At 38.9% G+C, this 20265-nt stretch overlaps 1 protein-coding gene across 6 annotated transcripts; it reads left to right on the top strand.

The window, feature by feature from the left end:
* The first annotated feature begins 331 nt into the window (after nt 1–331).
* LOC135651774 (uncharacterized) lies at nt 332–19985 on the top strand. Of its 6 annotated transcripts, none has more exons than XR_010501929.1 (16): nt 1140–1598; nt 2075–2213; nt 4104–4323; nt 4403–4503; nt 7872–7993; nt 8064–8155; nt 8586–8691; nt 10381–10535; nt 12922–13049; nt 14265–14395; nt 15770–15867; nt 15949–16211; nt 16328–16721; nt 17536–18198; nt 18300–18367; nt 19636–19985. XR_010501929.1 is itself a non-coding variant. In XM_065172193.1 (14 exons), exons 1-14 carry the CDS (start codon nt 332–334, stop codon nt 17651–17653), a joined length of 2400 nt encoding a protein of 799 aa, XP_065028265.1. In that variant the 3' UTR covers nt 17654–19985. The 6 variants fall into 6 exon arrangements, 2 of the variants coding, with proteins under 2 accessions (XP_065028265.1, XP_065028264.1); XR_010501927.1 differs by having other exon boundaries at nt 18300–18371; XR_010501926.1 differs by having other exon boundaries at nt 18300–19985.
* Nucleotides 19986–20265: the final 280 nt, after the last annotated feature.

Here is a 20265-nt window from a genome sequence, read left to right as displayed (position 1 = left end):
ATTAAAGTGACTTTGTTATTTCTTCTCTCTCACAGGTTTTTTGGTCATCCATACATTGCTGGTTGATGGTACCCTATATATGATGCTCAAAGTTTACTTCACAGATCACTTCTTGAGTCTTCACCCTGGTGAGAAAAATCTTATGATTCCCTTTATAAAAATGTATCTTCTTTATTTGCTATATTAAGAGGAATTAAAGAAGGAATTCTATTGTTTTCCTGATTACTTCGATCATAGACAACATCTAAGAAAGAGCTTCATGTGCACCTAACAAGTCATTCCTGTCCGAGGAAAGACGAAAAGTAGTGCTGCCTCGAAGCCTCTTCAAATTATGGCCTCCGTCCTTCCGCTCTCATCTGTTCTGTTATCCGAACGAGAAAGCCTAATGGAGCTCTTCGGCCTTCATGGCGTGAGACGGGTAACGGTGGCCACGGGAGCCATCAGACTGGCCGAGGCCACATTGGGGGCGGCTCTCATGGGCGTGATGCGGCGCCGCTGGTGCGGCGCCAGGGAGATGGCGGCTGTGGGCTTGACGTCCTCCTTGGCCGTCGCGAGGATTGCGGCCATGGTGGGCATGGCTGTCGCTCAGGAGCTGACGGCGATCGCCATCGGCGCCACCGACGAGGCCTCGCTTGAGGATGACTTCTTCCGAAGGGAGAGGCGGGTACGTCGCTTGCCATTTTCTTAAAAAATCAATTATTATCCTAAAAAATAATAACTGCCTTCAACTATAAAAACAATTTCATCGCCAATTTTAATATTATACAACTTAAAGGAGATAATTATAAAGGTACAAATACACACTTGAGAAGCGTTTATACATTGAACACGCGACAGGATAAGGTTTGAATGGTGGTCCAAATGGCCACTTCGGACGGGTTCATCGTGAAGTACAAATATGTTGAGGGGTTTTTATACAATATCATATTATACTATAGGGAGGTTTGTACATAAATACGAATATGTTGAGACGTTGTAAACGTACATATTTGTTGAAGGGCAGGTTGATACACAGATATCCTCTATACGCACTTGAAAGGGGTCGACACGTAAATAAAATTATGTTGAGGGTATATATATAAGTTGGACGGCTTGGTTCTCCGCTTCCCTGTTTCCCCCAACCCCCCACTCCCCAACGAGAAACCCCATGGCGGAGTCTCGTCAGGATGACTAAAAGGCCCTCGCCCAAACCCCTCCTCCCCCTCGTCTCCCCCCTCCCCCGCCTACGCCACCTCGCCGCCCTCTCCGGCTGCCTCGCCTGGCTGAGGTTATTCCGCTCCGCCGGTCACATGGTCGGCGATCTCGCGGCTGAGCGGACAACCTTCGTCGCCAAGATCCGGAGGGTGCGATGGGCCTCCTTCCTCCTTGGTTCTTGGAATATTGGCGTGGTCCTCCTTGGGTGTTTCTTGATGGTTTATCTTCTCTCCGGTTGCTCCGCCGAGGAAAAGCTGCCGTTTGCCGCGTCAACCATGATCGCCGGCATTAGGGTCGTCGCCATGGTCGGCGCTGGCAAGGCACAGCAAGAGACGGCCGAGATAATCGTTAGTTGTCCTACTGACTCCGCAACCGTCGATGCGGTTGTCCGCAATGACAGACGGGTATTCCGTTTTCCATCACTTTGTCTTTTATCTTTGAGCTTCTTGGATGGTTGTTGAGCGCGTTTTCTTATAAACCCAGAAAGATCGCTTGTGCTTCCTCTTTCTGAAGTTTTCTGAGTTGGTTTTGAGTGCACGTCTTGCTATTTTAGTATAACTTACTGTTTTTCTTTTTGAAGTTTCTTGGATGGGTTTTGAAGTGTTGTCTTTGATCTATGGGCTTATCAATTAGAAGATGCGCTTCAAATGATGCAATTTATGTTTGAATTGGAAATTTTCTTCACTTATCAATGTCGACAGGTTATAGTGTTTTGATCTCATTGCAAATAGTCATAAACGTTTAGGTTGTGCCATGTTACAAACCTTTAGGCAGCACACTTTCTATACTTTTGTCATGCTGTTCTTTTACTTCGTATACTTTAGTTCTTGTTAACTTATTTGTGGTTATAGTCTCATGGTGTCTTTCTTTTGTTGTGTAGTTGCGGTACAAAAGATGGCTTTGCTGGACCAGATTTGGAATGGTGGTCACAGTGCTTCAATTTCTTGGAGCCATCTACCTAATGTTCATTGTATTGACTGATATATCTTATGGTGGAAGATCTACATCCTGCTTTTTAGGTAATTATCTCATTTCCATACTCTATCTTGATAAGTTTAACTTGTACATGTTATGCCTATTGCTTTCATCAAAATATTGGAACAATCTTTTTCAGTTATATCATAATTAGGCTGGAACCGATTGAAAAACTGTATGCACTATATATCTATTATAGCTCTATGCTTGTAGGCGATTTTCAAGTCAAAAGCTTTATGAAAAGATAAATATTGATGTGGTGGATGTCGGTAATGTCCGAATCTGCCCGATTCAGTCCAAGACCATGTGCACAAGAGGCTCAACGCGGCTGAGGAGGCAGCTCAGGCGTCTGCCTAATGATCGACCTGCACGAAGATCAAGGTCGAGTACGGTGCCTAACGAGGTCCCTCTGACACTCAAGTTAGTCCTGCGGTGGAAAGTGACTCACATCAGGACTTTTATGGTGGGCTTGGCCCGAGGGAATATTTCACGTTGGATTCTTTATTGTGACTTACCTTAGATGGATGCATTATTGGCTAGGCTCCACTCTCTGTGCTGATGCGCCGCCATGTGTTGAGCTGCAATTGGGGGGTGAATATCTCCCCTATCAAATATCAAGTTAATTCTCATTAGAAATTTACAATTTTGAAAGTAGAAACTGATTATTGAAGCAAACGTTAGTGTTCCAATTGAATAATAGTTCCTTGTTTTTATTGTTGGAATGTCAAATACTTCTAGCAAAGATGTAAAAATTGTTGGTTTAACTTGCTACGATTTAATAGTAAGAGAGATAAAACATAGATGTTGTTTACCAACACTAGTTCTGCATTAATATATGCCAATGATGTTGCATTCCCAGAAGCTTGTATCTAATGATGCCAGATTTTAAGGCATCTTCATCTTTCATCTAGTGATTCATGGAGTTCTTTTGATGTTGCTTAGTGTTAGATTAAGATTGTTATGATTATTTATTTGTTTTGTTTTCCTTCAAAATGTGTTTGGGCTAGTTTGAGTTGCCTTTGTTTTATTACAACTTTTAAGATGGTCATTAGAGTTTATTTTAGTTTGGGATTTTTTGAAGGGGCTCTGTGTATAAATAACTCACTGAATTTTTCCTATGGTCTGATTTTGTGACCTTTCTCACATTTACGACTCCCTACCATTCTCAAAGTTAAATATTTTTTTCTTTACTGTAATCAAGCAATTTCTTGTCATTATCAACTAAACGAAGCATAGGTTCTGTTTTGTGTAGTTTGTAGTGCTGAAGTGTCATTATCAACTAAGATTATTTTTTGAGGCAATCATTATCAACTGAATCTATTTGTTGAAACAAAGATATGGAAATTCCGTTAATTTATTTCTGTTAGCAACATGCAAAAGGAGGTATTTGATCTTATCACAAATATTTAAGATTTTTTGAATTTCATCTGGTCACATTAATCCTCTACTTAATCAAATTTCCAGGTGCCCTTGTCCATGATGACATTCACCAACATTCCTTGGAATATCCATCTGTTCCTTGCTTTGAAGCTTAAAGCGCCATGCAAGAAAAGATGTTTTCTTTAACTCATGATGTTGGGTTCACTTGTCCTTAATCAGAAAACAACATGAGTTCTGTAATTAATTTGCCTTTGATAACGAGTTATTCGTTTGTTGTTAATGATTGTTTCAATTTTTTTCATTTACAAACAACTTGGGAGTTGGGATGACTTCAACACAAAACGTTGCAAATTTTCGTGAACAAGACACACCCTGCTTCTCAGTCAGTTTATAATTATTTACTTTAATGAATTAAAGGTTTATGTTTCTTAATTTATGGTTCATGATAATGTACAACATGGTATCTTTTTACACAGTACACTCTTATCATGTTTTATGCCTCCTTCCTCTTCATGGCTAACTTTGTTTTATTGATTCTCATGATGGTGCTTTAGGACAGGATACTGTCAACCAAGCATGGAAGAAAACTTTAGTTGTTTCCTTTCTTCTACTGGTGTGGCTTGTGATCCTCATACAGTGCTTTACGGGATCTGATGTTTTGAGATGGAGATCATTTTATTCAACGCATGATACTGCCTGGAAAGCACACTACCGGGAGGTATTTGATCATGGAATTCGGGAAGCTTTGTGCTGCCTAGGACGTGTTAAGTACTTGTACGGTTGTTTCAGTAATTTGGCTTTTTACAGTAATAATTATAGTTTGCAAATTAACTTTTTCTCATTGTTTATCCAGGAGTGTTTTGGAAGAAGATGAGGTTTACTCTGTTGCAAGGCTCGTAGGTGATCTTGTGGCATATCGTGCATCAGGAACTGGACATCTTGAACTTTTGATAGGTCCATTTTCGTCATACAGAGCAATATTTCAACATTTAATAAGTTGATGTGTAATTTCTTATGCTATCCACTTGTTATTTTTGAATGCATCAACATCTTCTTGTTCACTTGTGATTTGGTCGTTTCATGTTACCAATGGTTTAAATACTGATCATAGCACTACATTATAGTTTCTGATTGGACAATTACTGTGCTGAATAAACAGGTCTATACTTAGCAATGAGGTTGCTTCAAGTGGATTGTCTAGTGTTTAAGTTGTCTTCCCAAGTTTTAAAATTTAAACTTACTCTTAGCAGTATATAATTTCTTTTCCTGTCTATATGAAAATATTGGTTGGTACCTTGTAATCTTGTATAATTAATTTTAAAGGAATATGTAAGTCCACTTCGAGAACATCAGTATCTTGCATGTCTGCAATAAAGGTGTGGTTGAGAGAGTCTAGGTGGAACTACTAAATGTCTAATTGCATTCTAACATCATTTTTGAATAGTGGATCTTGAAGAAACTATCTTAGGCAAAGATTACCTAATTTTTTTATAGCTGATATTTGATAATGTTTGTACATGGACTAGCTGGCATTGTTTATGTTAATATGTCTTTCCTGTGTTCGTCAGAAGTGATCGTTGGTCTTTGTAGTTGTAAGCACTAATCTTTTGTGAGATGACCTTGATCTATGTGTCCCAAGAGTTCTATGGTTGCAAGATCCATTCTTTAGATCGATCTTGTTACCTCAAAAGATCCATAAACTTTTAGATAAATTTTAGTGCCCCAACAATTATCTTTTCTTCTCATCTGGGTCACTTGCCATTAAATGGTAGCAACCTCAACGGCCACTCCTATGTTTAGCTTAGGTACACTTGTTTATTAAAATTTATATTTCCTCCCTATTCTTTCTGTGTATATTTGGTTTTATTTTCTACAACTTTTTTTTCAGTGGTCAATTTTTTTTTTCAGCAGATTAAGGGGAAAAAAAAGGAGAATTGCTATCCGGAAGGCCACAGAGAGGGACAGATTTCTATATTAGATAAAAATATGTAGGGTGGATGACCTGACAGATACTAGGAGAGTTCTGCTGTTATAGAGAGAGAAACAACCAGCTTATGCTTTACTTTGGTAGACCATAGCAGGAGTTATGATGCTGGGAAAAAATAATGGCAAAGAATGCCCCACTGCACATCCAACAGAATAGATTCCTAACTTACAATGTTAGAATACACAACAATTAGCTTTGTGTGTGTTGGGGGGGAGGGGGAGGGGGGATTGGAGAAGTTTTGAGGTGAAAATTGGGAGATGGACTGTGGTGGAAGGTTCTTGACCATTGGCTTAAAGATCTATCTCTAGGGATATACTAGTACTACAACTTTCTCTATTTCGATAAATGAAGTCCAGTGTGAGTTTAAACCTGATTCAATTAATACTTAAACTAAAGCTGGTAAAAACCAATCAATGGACTCGTGTAAATCTCACTTCCAATTTAACAGGGTGGTCTATTGGCTGGAGTCATTGAAAACAAAGCTCATTTCAAAGTTTAAAACCCATCATTAAATGTTTAATGGGACCCTAAGCTTGCATTAAACAAACTATTATAAATTACTATATCTTCCAGTCTGCATTTGGCTTAGCAGTTTGTCGTTGCCTCTGTAACTTGATGAATGTCTTGGCCTTCTGATTTTCTTGTGAAGTAGCTTTGTCCTCTGAATTGATCCATTTTGGCTTTAGTGGCCATCTACTAGCTAAGTTATTCTAGAGAATACAAGATGTTAAGTAGAATGCTCTGTGCCTCCATCTAGAGACAGGTTTGTTCTTATGTTTCAACTTCAACTTAAGAATTACAGCTTCAAGAAGGTTTGAATTGGATTTAAGTGGTTGGATATTCTGTGAATCAGTGATTTAAAAAGCGCTAGGCGCCAAGGTCCAAAAACGCCCGAGGCGCTAGGCGCTCGCCCGAGCGAAGCGAGGCGCTAAAATATAAAAATATAAAATATAATTAATAAATATAAATATTTAAAATTTTAAATAAAAATATAAAAATATATAATATAATTAATAAATATAATCACATTAACCGTATAAACCTGCTGACGGAGAAACGAGGAAGCAGCGACGAGTGGTGGCGGCAGCAGCGGCGAGCGGCGGCGGCAGCAACGGCAGCGAGCGGCGGCAGCGACAGCAGCAACAGCAGCAGCAGCGGCGGCGGGAAAGGGAAAGGGAGAGGAAGGCGCGAGCAGCGGGAGGCCTCGAGGGAGGTGCGAGCAGCGGGAAGGCTCGCGGGAGAGCTCGCAGGAGGCGAGAGGGCTCGCGGGAGGCGCGAGCAGCGGGAGGGCTCGCGGGAGGCGCGAGCAGCGGGAGGGCTCGCAGGAGATGCGAGCAGCAAGAGGGCTCGCGGGAGGCGCGAGCAGCGGGAGGGCTCGCAGGAGGCGCGAGCAGCGAGAGGGCTCGCGGGAGGCTCGAGCAGCGACAGCGGCAGCGGGAGCAGCGGCAGCGAGCGACGAGATCGCGATCGGGATCGAGAGCGGCAGCAGCAGCAGGTTAGTGTTGGGTTAGGGTTGGGGTTATATCGGTTTAGTTGGTTCGATTGAACCAACTAACAACCGAACCAGCCTTGGTTTACCCAGGCGCTCGCCCGAAGCGCCCAGCGCCTGGGCTCGGGCGAGCGCCCAGGCGGCACCTGTTTGAAGCGCGCCGCCTGGGACATTAGCGAGGCGCTCGGGCCTCGCCTCGCCTCGCCCGAACGCTTAGGCGAGCGCCCGAGCGCCTTTTGCAATCACTGCTGTGAATGCATCAATAGAATGTTCTTGACTTTTGCAATAAGCAATGGTGGGTTGCATGGGTCACAATCTGGCTCCTGCATATGCAACTAGCTCACTTTGGAAGTTATGGATCTTGACCATTAGTAGTAACCCATTTGCAAGTCATTCAGAGCATAAATAAGCAGGGTCTGCCGTACCGAACCGTACCGCCCGGTACGGGCGGTACGTACCGGTCCGACAGGTTGTCGGTACGCAAACCGCCTGTTACCGGTCCGAGTGCACTATAGCACTGTATCAGTGCTACAGTACTCAGCACACTTGGGTGTACTGCTCAGTATACCGTACCATACCGGTACCGAGCCCAGGTCAAAATACCGGTACGGTACGGTATTGCGAACCTTGTAAATAAGATTATTAAAAAGTTTTTTAAAATCAAGATTTTCATCAAAACTCTCTTAGAATATTATGGTTCTTGTGCCATTTTCATCTGATCAAGATTCCTTTTTAACAAAATATCTTTGAAATACTTTTATGTTTCTTCTGCACATCTAAATTTCTTTACCCTTTTCATACTTAAATATGCTGTTTCTTCTTTTTTTCTTTAATGCCCTTCCTCAGGACTTGCTCTCTTGCAAAGCCACAAACAAATGCAAAATTTGCATGATGAGCTTCTGGATGCACCTGATATACTTGTTCAAAAGGCAGCATTCTTCCATCAGTTCGCTGAAGCCGCTTACACAGTTATCTCCAAAGTTCTCTGAAACTCATGCTTTCTTAAGAATATTTTCTAATGTCCAGGTCTTGATGCAGGGACCGCTGCTTGATTTTGGTCGAAACCCCATCTTGTTTCCCTGTGCATGGCTTTATAGACAAGGATTTTTGACTCCCTGGGCTCGTGACAGGTTTCAGTTTCTCCATGAGATATCTGGAATTGTTTCATATACATTTGTTATTCTAGAGTAGAGTTATTGCCAAGAATGAACTGTATATAACCTTGAAATGAAAAGAAACTATTTTACCCTTGAAATGTTAGACTGTGATATTACTTCTCGACTGATAAAACACATTTACCTGTATGCTGTACCAGCTGTACATCATTGACCAAGAATGCATACACTATGTTCGTGCCACACCCTTTTTCCTCGTCAATTTGCATGCTTGCCAAGTTTGAAGTGCTATTTCCGATGATGACTTAATTGTCTTATTGAAGCATTCTATCAGCCTGATAGAATTCTGCATTTATATGCATGTCATTGAATACCTAGCCGATGAGATTTCTGTAGTCTATATTGATTTGCAGTTACTAACCCTTTCTTAGGTTTTCCTTAATAGGCGACCTTTACTTGAAGGTGATAACTGGTGGCGTGGACATGCAGCAGCCTTTCTTAAATTTGTCAATCTACCACCTAAAGCTCTTCGTAAGGGTCGAGTTAGTCAAGTAAGGTTACTTAAGTAGTATCTCACCAAGAACTAGGAAAGGCATTAAATTTTCTGCACTATGTGTGTTGCACATTGTCAAATTGAGGCTTTAAAAATAGTCAGCACAGTAGTGTTTTTGTTATGTTTTGACAGCATAATATAATTAGCATTGTCCTCCTGTGCTCACTGAAACAAGCCATTAACTAACATGACTATAGACTGCTGGTTATGATATGGTAAAAGAGCACTTTTGGCATAGTTCATTTGGTTCACCTATTACCACTAAGATTTTCAGTTTTGCTTGCACAAAACTTAGTTTTGTTCCAACCATCAAGATATCGTTTTATGGGCATGTGCCAACTGACAAGAGTAATGTGCATTGTAGAGAGTCTTCATAACACCTTTGGAATGGCACAAAACTTTGTGATTGTACTAGGCCAGCATTCACTGTCACAACCTTCCACCTGCAAAGCCTGATTTTCCTTTGAATACTTCCTTTTTACTATCCTAAAATTTGTTTTGATGTCTATATCATGGTCATGATCTGGGAGGATGGCTGCATTTTGCATAATATATAAAATTGCGACTTGAGGTAGTAAAGTAGGCAACTGAAAGCATTTGAGTTTTCCCTCCAGCTAGTTGTCAATTGTCATTAAAAACTTAAATGTATTTATTTGTTGCTGCATCATCACATTTATCATGACTACATCATAATTTTTTTAACCCATGATTATTAGAATGAAAATGGGAAGTTGCCTTTATTTTTCATATGACCCTTTAACACTGACAGCAGTTCATTTAAGTTGACACGAGAATAATAGGTTTAAATATCTAGTGTCTGTGCACTAAATGAAATTCTAACAATCACAACAAAGAAGTTCTAACTGACTGCATTGATGCTTTTAAGTCTAGCAAAACTGTATTCTGAATTTTTGGAACATGTTTTATGAGATTCTTATTTTTAAAAAATAAGCTTCATTTCTATTTTCATAATGAGATAGAGACAGATGTGTCTTCACATTTTTTTCTTAGAAAAATAGGGATTGTTTCAATGTCTTGTTACCATTTAGAAAATGTTATCAGGTAAATATGAATGAGCAATGATAACTTTTCACAGAAAAAATAGTTCTTTGAGTCATTATTATTTCATGATCATGAAACAGTTTCTTTTGACACACTTTCTGTTATAATTTGGTAATGCATTTTGATATCTTAGCCGAGCTGCAGGAGGTTCAGCATTTTACAGATACCTAGGCAATTTCTTGTTGTAAATTAGGAGGGAGATGACTCTTTCCAATCATAATCTCACAAGATGCACCACTTATTGTTCCTGAATAAAACGAGTGTTGTACGTTTTTTCAGTTGTCTTGCATGTCACAAAAACATTAGTTGATGCTTGGATTCTTCTTCACTAGTGCCCATGATTCCTGATACAACATGATGTGGGAGATGTCTGATTTAAGTTAGTTATGGAGTATGCAATCGTTAGATACTTGAAATTGGATGATTTGGCAATAGTGACCATGTCTGCTCCTGTTAACTCTGCTCCTGTTAACTATTGGAAAGCTCTAGTTTTTCTTATTGGTTGCAATTGTACCTCAACTCCTTTGAAATTGGTGTCAAATCATGCATTATATTTATGAAAATCTTTTGATAATTTTGGTATCTCTGTTCCATCTGACATCTCTTTCCTTTGCTGACATTGTAGACAAAGCGGGAGGCTGCTTACTTTGTTGTGGTTCTGCATGATAAAAAGACCATAGTAATTGCTATACGTGGAACTGAGACGCCTGAAGATCTCATAACTGATGGTTTATGCAGGGAGTGCGCCCTAACTGTGGAGGATTTGGACGGTCTGATAAAGTAACTATTATCTATCCATATCCCTTGTCGTCTCTGTTTGATTGTTCCACTAATGCTTTATATTGGTGCGGCAATACCTCATCTTAATAGTTTCTTATTTGATGAGCAAAATAATGCATATAGTTCTAGATGATACATTTTGTTGTATGTAAATATGTCTTATAGTTCGTTGATTGATCCACATCATGTTTCTATATTTTGACATCAGAGTCATCAATAAAGAAACATTTCCTAATCAGTGATTGCAAAAGGCGCTCAGGCGCTCGCCTAGGCGCTCGGGCGAGGCGAGGCGAGGCCCGAGCGCCTCGCTAATGTCCCAGGCGGCGCGCTTCAAACAGGCGCCGCCTGGGCGCTCGCCCGAGCCCAGGCGCTGGGCGCTTCGGGCGAGCGCCTGGGTAAACCAAGGCGACTGAACCAGAATTTTAGTTCTGGTTCGGTCCTGGTTCGGTTGTTAGTTGGTTCAATCGAACCAACTAAACCGATATAACCCCAACCCTAACCCTAACCTAACCCTAACCCAACACTAACCTGCTGCCGCTGCCGCTCTCGATCCCGATCCCGATCCCGATCGCGATCTCGTCGCTCGCTGCCGCTGTCGTTGCTCGCGCCTCCCGCGAGCCTTCCCGCTGCTCGTGCCTCCCGCGAGCCCTCTCGCTGCTCGCGCCTCCTGCGAGCCCTTCCGCGAGCCCTCTCGCTGCTCGCGCCTCCCGCGAGCCCTCTCGCTGCTCGTGTCTCCTGCGAGCCCTCCCGCTACTCGCGCCTCCCTCGAGCCCTCCCGCTGCTCACGCCTCCCGCGAGCCCTCCCGCTGCTCGCGCCTCCCGCGAGCCCTCTCGCCTCCTGCGAGCCCTCCCGCGAGCCTTCCCGCTGCTCGCGCCTCCCTCGAGGCCTCCCGCTGCTCGCGCCTTCCGCTCCCTTTCCCTTTCCCGCTGCCGCCGCTCGCCGCTGCTGCTGCTGCTGCCGCCGCTCGCTGCTGCTGCCGTCGCCCGCCGCCGCTCGCCACTGCTTCCTCGTTTCTCCGTCAGCAGGTTTATACTATTAATGTGATTATATTTATTAATTATATTATATATTTTTATATTTTTATTTAAAATTTTAAATAATTATATTTATTAATTATATTTTATATTTTTATATTTTAGCGCCTCGCTTCGCTCGGGCGAGCGCCTAGCGCCTCGGGCGTTTTTGGACCTTGGCGCCTTTTGGCGCCTAGCGCTTTTTAAATCACTATTCCTAATTGGTTCACTGCCTTTCATGTCATTATGCTGTACCTATATGGTACATCTATTGTTGTTGGAAGATGAGTTAGCAGGCCTTCTGATTGCTACATATGGCACGATGAAAGAAGATTTATTCTAGAAGTTCCAGGATTTGTGTTACCTTCTTTGTGAACCTGTTTAACGAACACAGATGGTTAGTTGATGTCAGGATTCTGGTATGGTTCCGTTAATTAGTCTAAATTTTTTTACTCAAAGTGACAGTTATCCTCGAGAGAAAATATTTTAAATATATTGTCTGCTTTAACCTGATTCCTGATTCAGGCACGTAAATCCATGCTTAATCTAATTTGATCCACTCTAACTCTGACCTTTAACATGTTTATGTGGATTTATGTATGTTTCAGATGAAATTAGCATCTCTTTCCTCCGACTTTTAACATGTCCATGATTGCCCTTGGCCCACTAATATTCATCACTTTCTTTTAAATTCTTTATTCGTCATATTTGTACCTTAATTCTTGATTGTATATCCTCCATATCTTCCTACATTGTCATGTATATATTCCTTAACAAATCTTGTCATTATACTGGACAAGTTTCGTAATGAAGATAATAAAAAAAATGCTGATGGAACTAGAGAATATAGAACATCCTTAATCATTTCCTCTAGATCAAGGTCTATTTAATGTTATGAATGCTCTTCTTTCTTTTACTTTATCGAGCACAGATAGTGGTCAAGACACAAAATTCATTTACTAAGAGATTTTGCAAATTTCATTGTGCACTTGGATTTACATTAACTCAGAGATGGCTAGACAGGACCTGTAAATGTTCCCAAATTTGACCCTTTTTTGTCAATGAATTATGAATGTACATATTCATTAGCAAACAATATGCACAAGTTTATTAGGAAAATCCTTAGTGAATTCATCCACTACTATTGCTCGAATGCATTTTATTAGAAACAAAAATGAAAAGATTTGATGGCTTCTAGTTTCTCAACTGATGTTTCCTTCAATAGATCTCCAGACATAAAAAAAGAAAAAAAAATCCATGTACTAGATCCAAATAGTTGAGATTCTTGATGATCTGGTTTGTCTTGTTTATATTTTTGCATCCTCCATGCTCTATCAAGTCAACTGAAACTCAATTTATTCACTTTATGCAGTAGTGAACATTTACCTTCAGCTAAGAGACAAAAAGTTCTTTCTTCTTTCCCACATTATGGACATGCAGGGATTGTTGAGTCTGCCAGGGAACTTTTCATGCAAATTGATGGCGAACATGGAGACAAAGGTCAGGAATTTATTTCATATTTCAATTACTCAATCTGCTATCTTCAGTTTTTCTTTACTCTTTGATATGCTTATGACTAAATTATTTTCATGCATTTCGGAAATACTCTATAAGAAATTAAACAATCCACTAATATAACTTTTGGAACTCAGTGTTTTGTGATAAAATTGTTCTGCATCAGCTTATTTGGTGATGGCCTTTGTTTTAACTGATGAATATTATATATCTCCTAGGAAGAACCTAAACTCTTTGCTATGTCTTTTTGTTTATTGGAATATAATTAAAGGACCTTTAGACCATGCATGGTGTTAAGATCTTATTGTGCTTCCTGTTGAATTTACTTTGAGGGATGAAGGAATTTGTTGCTTGGTCTGTATTCTCAACTTGAGATGACATACAGGGGTGAGTCTTGTTTGGTCGCTCAAATAGTATGTTTCTAAGTTGGAAATGCTCTCATTCTAGATAACTATCTTCACTGTAATCTGCACTTATAGCTCAAGTTTCCTTACTCAGAATGTCACCAATTAGTAAGGACTTTATAGTAGGTTGACAGTTTGCGACAAGATCTTGTAGAACTTTAATCTTGAACACCTTCATCAAGAAGCTTAATACATGTAGGGTAAACGGGGAATTCACTTAGTTGTTCCATTAGAAATGGACAATGAGAGCAAATGTCAACTCGGTCCAGAATCATGATGGCCGGTGCATGCTAGAATTTTCAAATTTTTAGGAAATGCATCAATCTTATGCTATTTTAAATGGAAATTTTCTTACGGGCTTCTCTAGTGAAATTTTAAATTTTATCTGGTACACTACAACAAGTTCTTCAAATTGCATGGTCATTTAAGAATATCTATGTTTGGTTGTTAACTGCTCTATGGGATGTTTCTTTTCAGAAATGAACTAATGCAAGTGTAACTCATGCATGTTGGGAAACTCTGGTGCAGCCACAGGTCATTGCTTTAGAAATGAACTAAAGCAAGCATATGTCATTCTTGTAGATCATGAATTTCATGTGCTTGTAAAAACTGGTGCAGCCACAGGTCAGCATGGGTTTTCATGTGATGAGTGTCCAATCACATGAAATTTCATGGCATGGATGCCAGCTTATGCTGTGTCAGCTTACCAGGACATGGCATGCCAGTGAAACTGATGTCTTTGATGTACACATTTCGTTTAGTTTATATTTGGTACTTATATATCAGCACCTTACAGATGCCTCACCATCTGAAATATCTGGATTTCTGGCGTCGTTGTTGGGACCTGGATCTGAATGTCATGGATATGAAGTTAATATTGTGGGGCATTCTTTAGGTGGTGCTATTGCAACACTTTTAGGACTAAGGGTAAGTACCTTTTGATGAGAGCTTCTGTGATGCATTGCTTAATTCTATCACTTTCCTACAAATTGAAGAATTATTGTATACAAATTATGTCTGATCCATTTGTTTGATTCTTTTCTTATATATTTTCAGAAAATAGTAAATATGTTAGCCTCTATGTATCAGAGGCTTGCCAGATTCTTTAGTCTAGTACTCAATGTTCATTATTGTAAATGCACATATTGTATTTGCAGACATTATTTCACAATGCAATTTTATGTTATTTTGACCGTACAATGGTAAATGTTTAATTTTTCTCCTCATTGTTTAGAAAGATTTAAATAGATGATAGAAGGAATTTGCTACAGTTAAATAAGCTATCCTCTTTTAGTTTTGGCCAGTCTTGTGGGATATTGGTGAAGTGTTTACCTGGTTTATCATGTTTACATGAACTAAAAGTGGGTCATTGGATTAATAACTGTGTTTACTTTTTTCCATTTGCTCTGTTTGTGTTCTCTACAAAAGGATGTTCAGAATGATGCTGTGTATCAGTTCTTTTCCTAATCAGTTTACTTTTATGTTTTCAGAAACCTTTAACCTCTAAACATGGTAAAACAGTAAATACCTAATACAACAATGAACCAGTGACAGACAAATACTCTCCACATGTTAAATTTTAGGCAACTTTTCTGAATGCACCAATTGATCCTCGAACTCTCATACGAGTTTAGCAGTTACTTTTATACGCAAGAAAGTTTACAGATCTCAATGAGATTTTGTTAGTTGATATACGCCACAAGAGTTAGAGGATGTTCAGTAGTTGTGAGGAGCTACCAGTGATAAAAGATTTTATTCATGAATAATTAATTGCATCTTCAGTAGATGATAAAATGATGAAGAATCATATAAAATGGTATAAATATATGCTGAGGAGGTCTATAAATGCAGTATTTGAGAGAGGTGACATAATTAATTGTTATTGTATATGGAAAGACAGAGGGAGACTTAAGGAGATTATTTAGAAATCACTAATAAAGACTTGAATGCCGTTAATCTAACTAAGGATTTTGTTATCTATGGAGCTCAATACGTTAAAAGATTCATGTGGCCCAACTCTAAATAGCGGCAAAAGATTCATTATGACGTTGTTGTTGTTGTTGTTGTTTTTGAATCTATTCTGTATTGCAGTTTAGAATACTTAGTACATTCAATAATTTTTCCATATGGTTTTCACTATGAGTGAAAAGTCCATATTTCTTGGTTATTTTCTGATTTTTATTTTTATACCAAATCTAGTTTTTTCTTGCATAATGAGCTTGATATTTTAATCCTTTTAAGTTCAAATGTGCTATTAAATGGATTGTTACCCTTTACATCATTTCATTTTTCTTCTATTAGTTGTATCGATGGTACCCGAACTTACATGTCTATGCTTATGGAACTCTTCCTTGTGTGGATTTTGTCATAGCTGAAGCATGCACAGACTTTGTTACTACGTAAGTATGGTTAAAATTTTACTTTGGGGATATGTTCCCATGCACACGGCCTTTAACTATCAAGTTCTAAATTCTTTGCAGCATTGTTTACAATGATGAATTCTCTGCACGCCTTTCAGTCAACTCAATCCTCAGGCTTCATTCTGCTGCAATTAACGCTCTTTCAGATGATTCTTTGGCTGATTCAGCTATAATACAAAAGTTTGCTCGAAGAATCCTTCATGTTAACAAGTACCTCGAGGATGGGCAGAACCATAATGTTTCTGCCTCATCCATGAGACCGTCTTTGGCAGCTACTGAAAAGAATCATGTTTCTAAAAGGAGGCCATTCAAACCAATCACAGGTGGTTATTTATGCTGTTATTTAGAAGTCGTTACTGTTGATTACCTTTAGTGGATGGTTGTAGTAGGTCCGAATGTTTAGGCTTATGTAACATATATTTCTATATTTTTGCTGTAGTGAGTGCCCAAATGAATCAAGATCTTTATCTGGAGGATTCTTCTTTGTTTGATGATGATGCTTCAGAGACACAGGTTTTGGTAGACTTTGATGTCTGGAGAGCAAATTCCTGCAGAACTGTCAGTTCCAAGGACACATGCTTAATCATGGATCGGATGACCCAATTTATAGGGGACCAACCATCATCTACGCAGGTACCGGTAGAACCACCAGAAATGTTTCTGCCAGGCTGCATTGTTCATATAGTACGAGAACCGAAAAGTATTTTGCCTTTCTGGAAAAGTTGGAAACTTTTTGAGGGAGACCATAATCATAGAGCTTTTCTGCCAACGAGGGAAAGCTTCAGAGATATCAAAGTTACATCTCATATGTTCATTGATCATCTCCCTTGGAGGTAACTGCCTACCAATCTTTTTTGGACATGTACACAACATTTATCTTTTTATTTGCTACACAACTTTTGGACATGAAATTAAGAGGATGGAAATCTTGAAGTAATGAAAGAGGGAAGCAAATATAGAAAAAAGGAAAAAAAAAAATCTGATCATTTCTTAAGAGAGAGAAAAGAGGGAGAGAAGGAAGAATGTGTGTTGGGGGCTGTGGTAAAGAATGGGTATCCATATAACCAAATTGGATTCTGTGGGATCCAAGATTAAGAAATAAGAACTCGTTAGCTAACTTAGCCATCTGATCCAGTGTAATACATATACGCAGCTTGGTTTCCTATCCCATGGTGTAGATTGCACAATAACCAAAACTGAACTGAATGTCTTCAGTTTTTATGCCTGAAACTAAAAGTCTAAAACTGATTTGAACTGCAAGAGAAACCACAGCAAAACCAGATCAAATATCTTTGGTCTTTATGCTTGAAATCAAAACTGATTTTATATAGAAGAACTGCACAAAACCAAACCAAACAACCTTGGTTCAGTTTATTTTTTCAGGTTTCTTGAATCGTTTGTATATGTGACTGTAGTTCATTGCTTCCTAGAATTGATTCCAGGGAAGATTAGAAACTAAAGGCCATGAATTTGAAAAAATATAGCAACTTTCATTTATTTGGTATATTATAAACAATTTTGTACTATCTCCCTAATTCTTATACTGTGATTTGTAAATCTTGTTTTTGATTAAAAAAAATTAGACCATTTGATATGTGATTCATCTGTCATTGATGCAGGTTTTTGTTTTTGTTCACCGTTCTGCAGGTGTCATTATGCGATCCAAAGAGTATTAGAAGAACGCGAGTCTCAAGGCCGACATCGTTCCAACTTATTAGATGCAAAAGATATAGCCAATCTCGATTTACTGGATTTGGTTTCATAAGATTGCAACAAATATAATTTTGTGCATGCTTACATGAAACATGCATGTTGTATCTGCTGGGCGAGTTTATGGTCAAATCAGCAAATCCTTTTTCGTCACATGAATATGCAATTAATGAAATAAAAGAATGAATATTGCACATTGTACTTCTGTGAATATGCGTGTAAACCCACCTGTTTGATATTCATAACAGTCGCTATACATTTAAATCCTGCTGATGTTATACTAAATTCAAGCTGATTCAAGTTGTTTGATATTCAACGACCAAATTCTGGCCTTGTTCTGCATCGGTTTCTTGGTTTAGTCTCACAGCAATTTGGTTGCTAATCCTAACATCTATTTACGAGGGTATGGAAGTAGTGGATATGTGTTTGCAGGTTGAATAAATCATCACAAGACATATCTTTTCCATGAGATTAAGCAAGATGAAACAGTTTCATCTGGCTGCCCTTCTTCTGGTCCAAAATATTGCAAATTATCATTTGTTGCAGCTGACAACTAGCGCCTCAAATGAGACAAGTTATCATTAGTATTTTGGTATTTAGGCAAGTTAGAATTCGTTCGGTTTATCTTTTCTACAAAATCAGAATTCAAATCTTCATCTTATTTTTTTGTACTAATAATACAGGAACTCTCGCACTTGCAGGGGCAGATAAATCTGTGGCCTTCAGTGGCAAATGAGTAGAATCTTCCTTTTTATCAAAGATGCTACTAGTAGGTACACATTATTTATGCGATGTTAATTACGAGCTCCTCATTTATCTGGATTGTAAAGAAAGCACCTTTTAGAATTCTATATCATAAACTTTATCATTTTTGTCACTTGAATAACTCTTGCATTCTAAATTGTCTTCGCTCCATATTCCTGTTGAAGCTACTTTGTTCATGTAGTAAAAAAAAAAAAGAGCAACAATAGCTTTTCTGTAGAAAAAAAAGGGATTCTATTAGGGTTTGAATTACTTCTCAGTCAAATTTGAAAAGTATCGGGAAATTGCTGATATGAAATTATTGTTCATTTTTGTTAGTAAGATGTCCATAACTTGTTGCATTTAGGTGTCCCCAAACAAACAAAATAAGAATATAAATATAAACTCTAACTTTCACTTCATTTGGTGAACTAGCTCTTAGTTCTTGATCATATGCTTGCAATTGCTGTATATACCATCAGTACAGGCTCATCCATCCCCTGCAAATGGTAGGTCTAAAGATTGACATCCATCAAAATATCATGAACTGCTATATTGGACTTTGGAAGTAACACAACAAATGAATCGCCTTTTCATTTATTTTTTATATAAAAGCTTATCATCAACCACTGTTGTGCTCTGTTTGTGTCACCTCTTGTGTTCCCAACTATACCCTGATTCTACTTGATCCAATCGAGAAGCTCTCATGGTTCTGATCAAGTCTTTTCTGTCTCTTGATCTCTTCAGAGAACAGGAAAATTTTGATTTCTCGAGCTCAATTATTTTAAGCTCTTTCCTTTGGTTTTTATTTTACCATATAGCTCTCACTATATGAGCATCGGCAGCTCAACATTTTCTCAAATGCTGAATCTGAAAAATCATTCTCAGCTTAAATTCATTATCATATTTTCTTGAATCCGTTCTGTCTCTCTAGTCAGATACTGTTTTTGGTAATCTATCAGGCTGGTATGATACTGGTATACTGGATGGTATATTGAACCAGACCACCTGATGTCCTTGAAAAATAATAAATACCAGTTGGTATCAACCATATTGTCTATACTGGTCTATGGTCAAACTAGCACACCGTACTGACCAATATTTGACACCAGTCATTGTATCGACCATCTTCCTCATTTTTTTTCCTTCCCAGTCAGTCCAGTACCACCATCAGTACATTCTTCTTTGTTGTTGAAGGAAATATGATTCAGATGCTTGGGACACTGGAAAATTCTGGTTGTGCCAAAGCCCCATTGGAATTCTAACCAAATAATCTCAACCTGCATTTAATTTCAGCACAGCTGCTCCACTTGCTGGAAAATGGTGGGCTTACTGGATCCTGTGCCGCTGTTGAGATATAATTAGTGGCTGATGCTGGTACTCCCAACTGTCCAACGTCCATGACTGTTGTTTTGTTTACAATGTTGCTGGAAGAGATGTGATTGCCAAGGCCAACTCTGTCACAGATACCAAGATCATCGAGATCTAAGGTGTCTCCGGTCTGAAATTTGTTGTGTTCTTGATTGATAACATTGTTGTAGTATGCTCGATTGGATCTCTTTTAAGTTTCATGGACCACATGAAATCTATGTTGCATTGAAGAGAAAATATATTGCAAGACTGATTTCAAATTGCTTTTAGTTTTATGTATCATATTATATCCTTTCTTTGGCTTTGCAAATTTCGTAAGAGGCAATTGAGATTATATATTGGGGGTGCGATACAATTTTTGTTTATCATTTTACTGCATGGTGAAACCCTACGCATTGCTATGTTTTGCTCTACCCCGCTCCGTCCATTTTGCGTTGCAAGTCCAAGTCATGCTGTTTGGTCAAAACATCTTTTATTACAAGATTAATTTTGATCACACTTGAATCTGTCATTATTTTTTATATTTTTTCTTTTTAGTTATTGGTTTCTCATACA

Source organism: Musa acuminata, chromosome BXJ3-10 (genome assembly GCF_036884655.1).
Source record: "Musa acuminata AAA Group cultivar baxijiao chromosome BXJ3-10, Cavendish_Baxijiao_AAA, whole genome shotgun sequence".
Classification (NCBI taxonomy): domain Eukaryota; kingdom Viridiplantae; phylum Streptophyta; class Magnoliopsida; order Zingiberales; family Musaceae; genus Musa; species Musa acuminata.
This window is presented reverse-complemented; position numbering and strand designations above follow the sequence as displayed.

Bases quoted from the DNA above. Each gene is read 5' to 3' on its own strand.
- LOC135651774 (XM_065172192.1), top strand. From the start codon at position 1,167: ATGACTAAAAGGCCCTCGCCCAAACCCCTCCTCCCCCTCGTCTCCCCC. The intron at 4,324-4,402 runs GTACGGTTGTTT...TTGTTTATCCAG, and splicing joins CTAGGACGTGTTAAGTACTT to GAGTGTTTTGGAAGAAGATG. The intron at 14,396-15,769 runs GTAAGTACCTTT...TTCTTCTATTAG, and splicing joins CAACACTTTTAGGACTAAGG to TTGTATCGATGGTACCCGAA.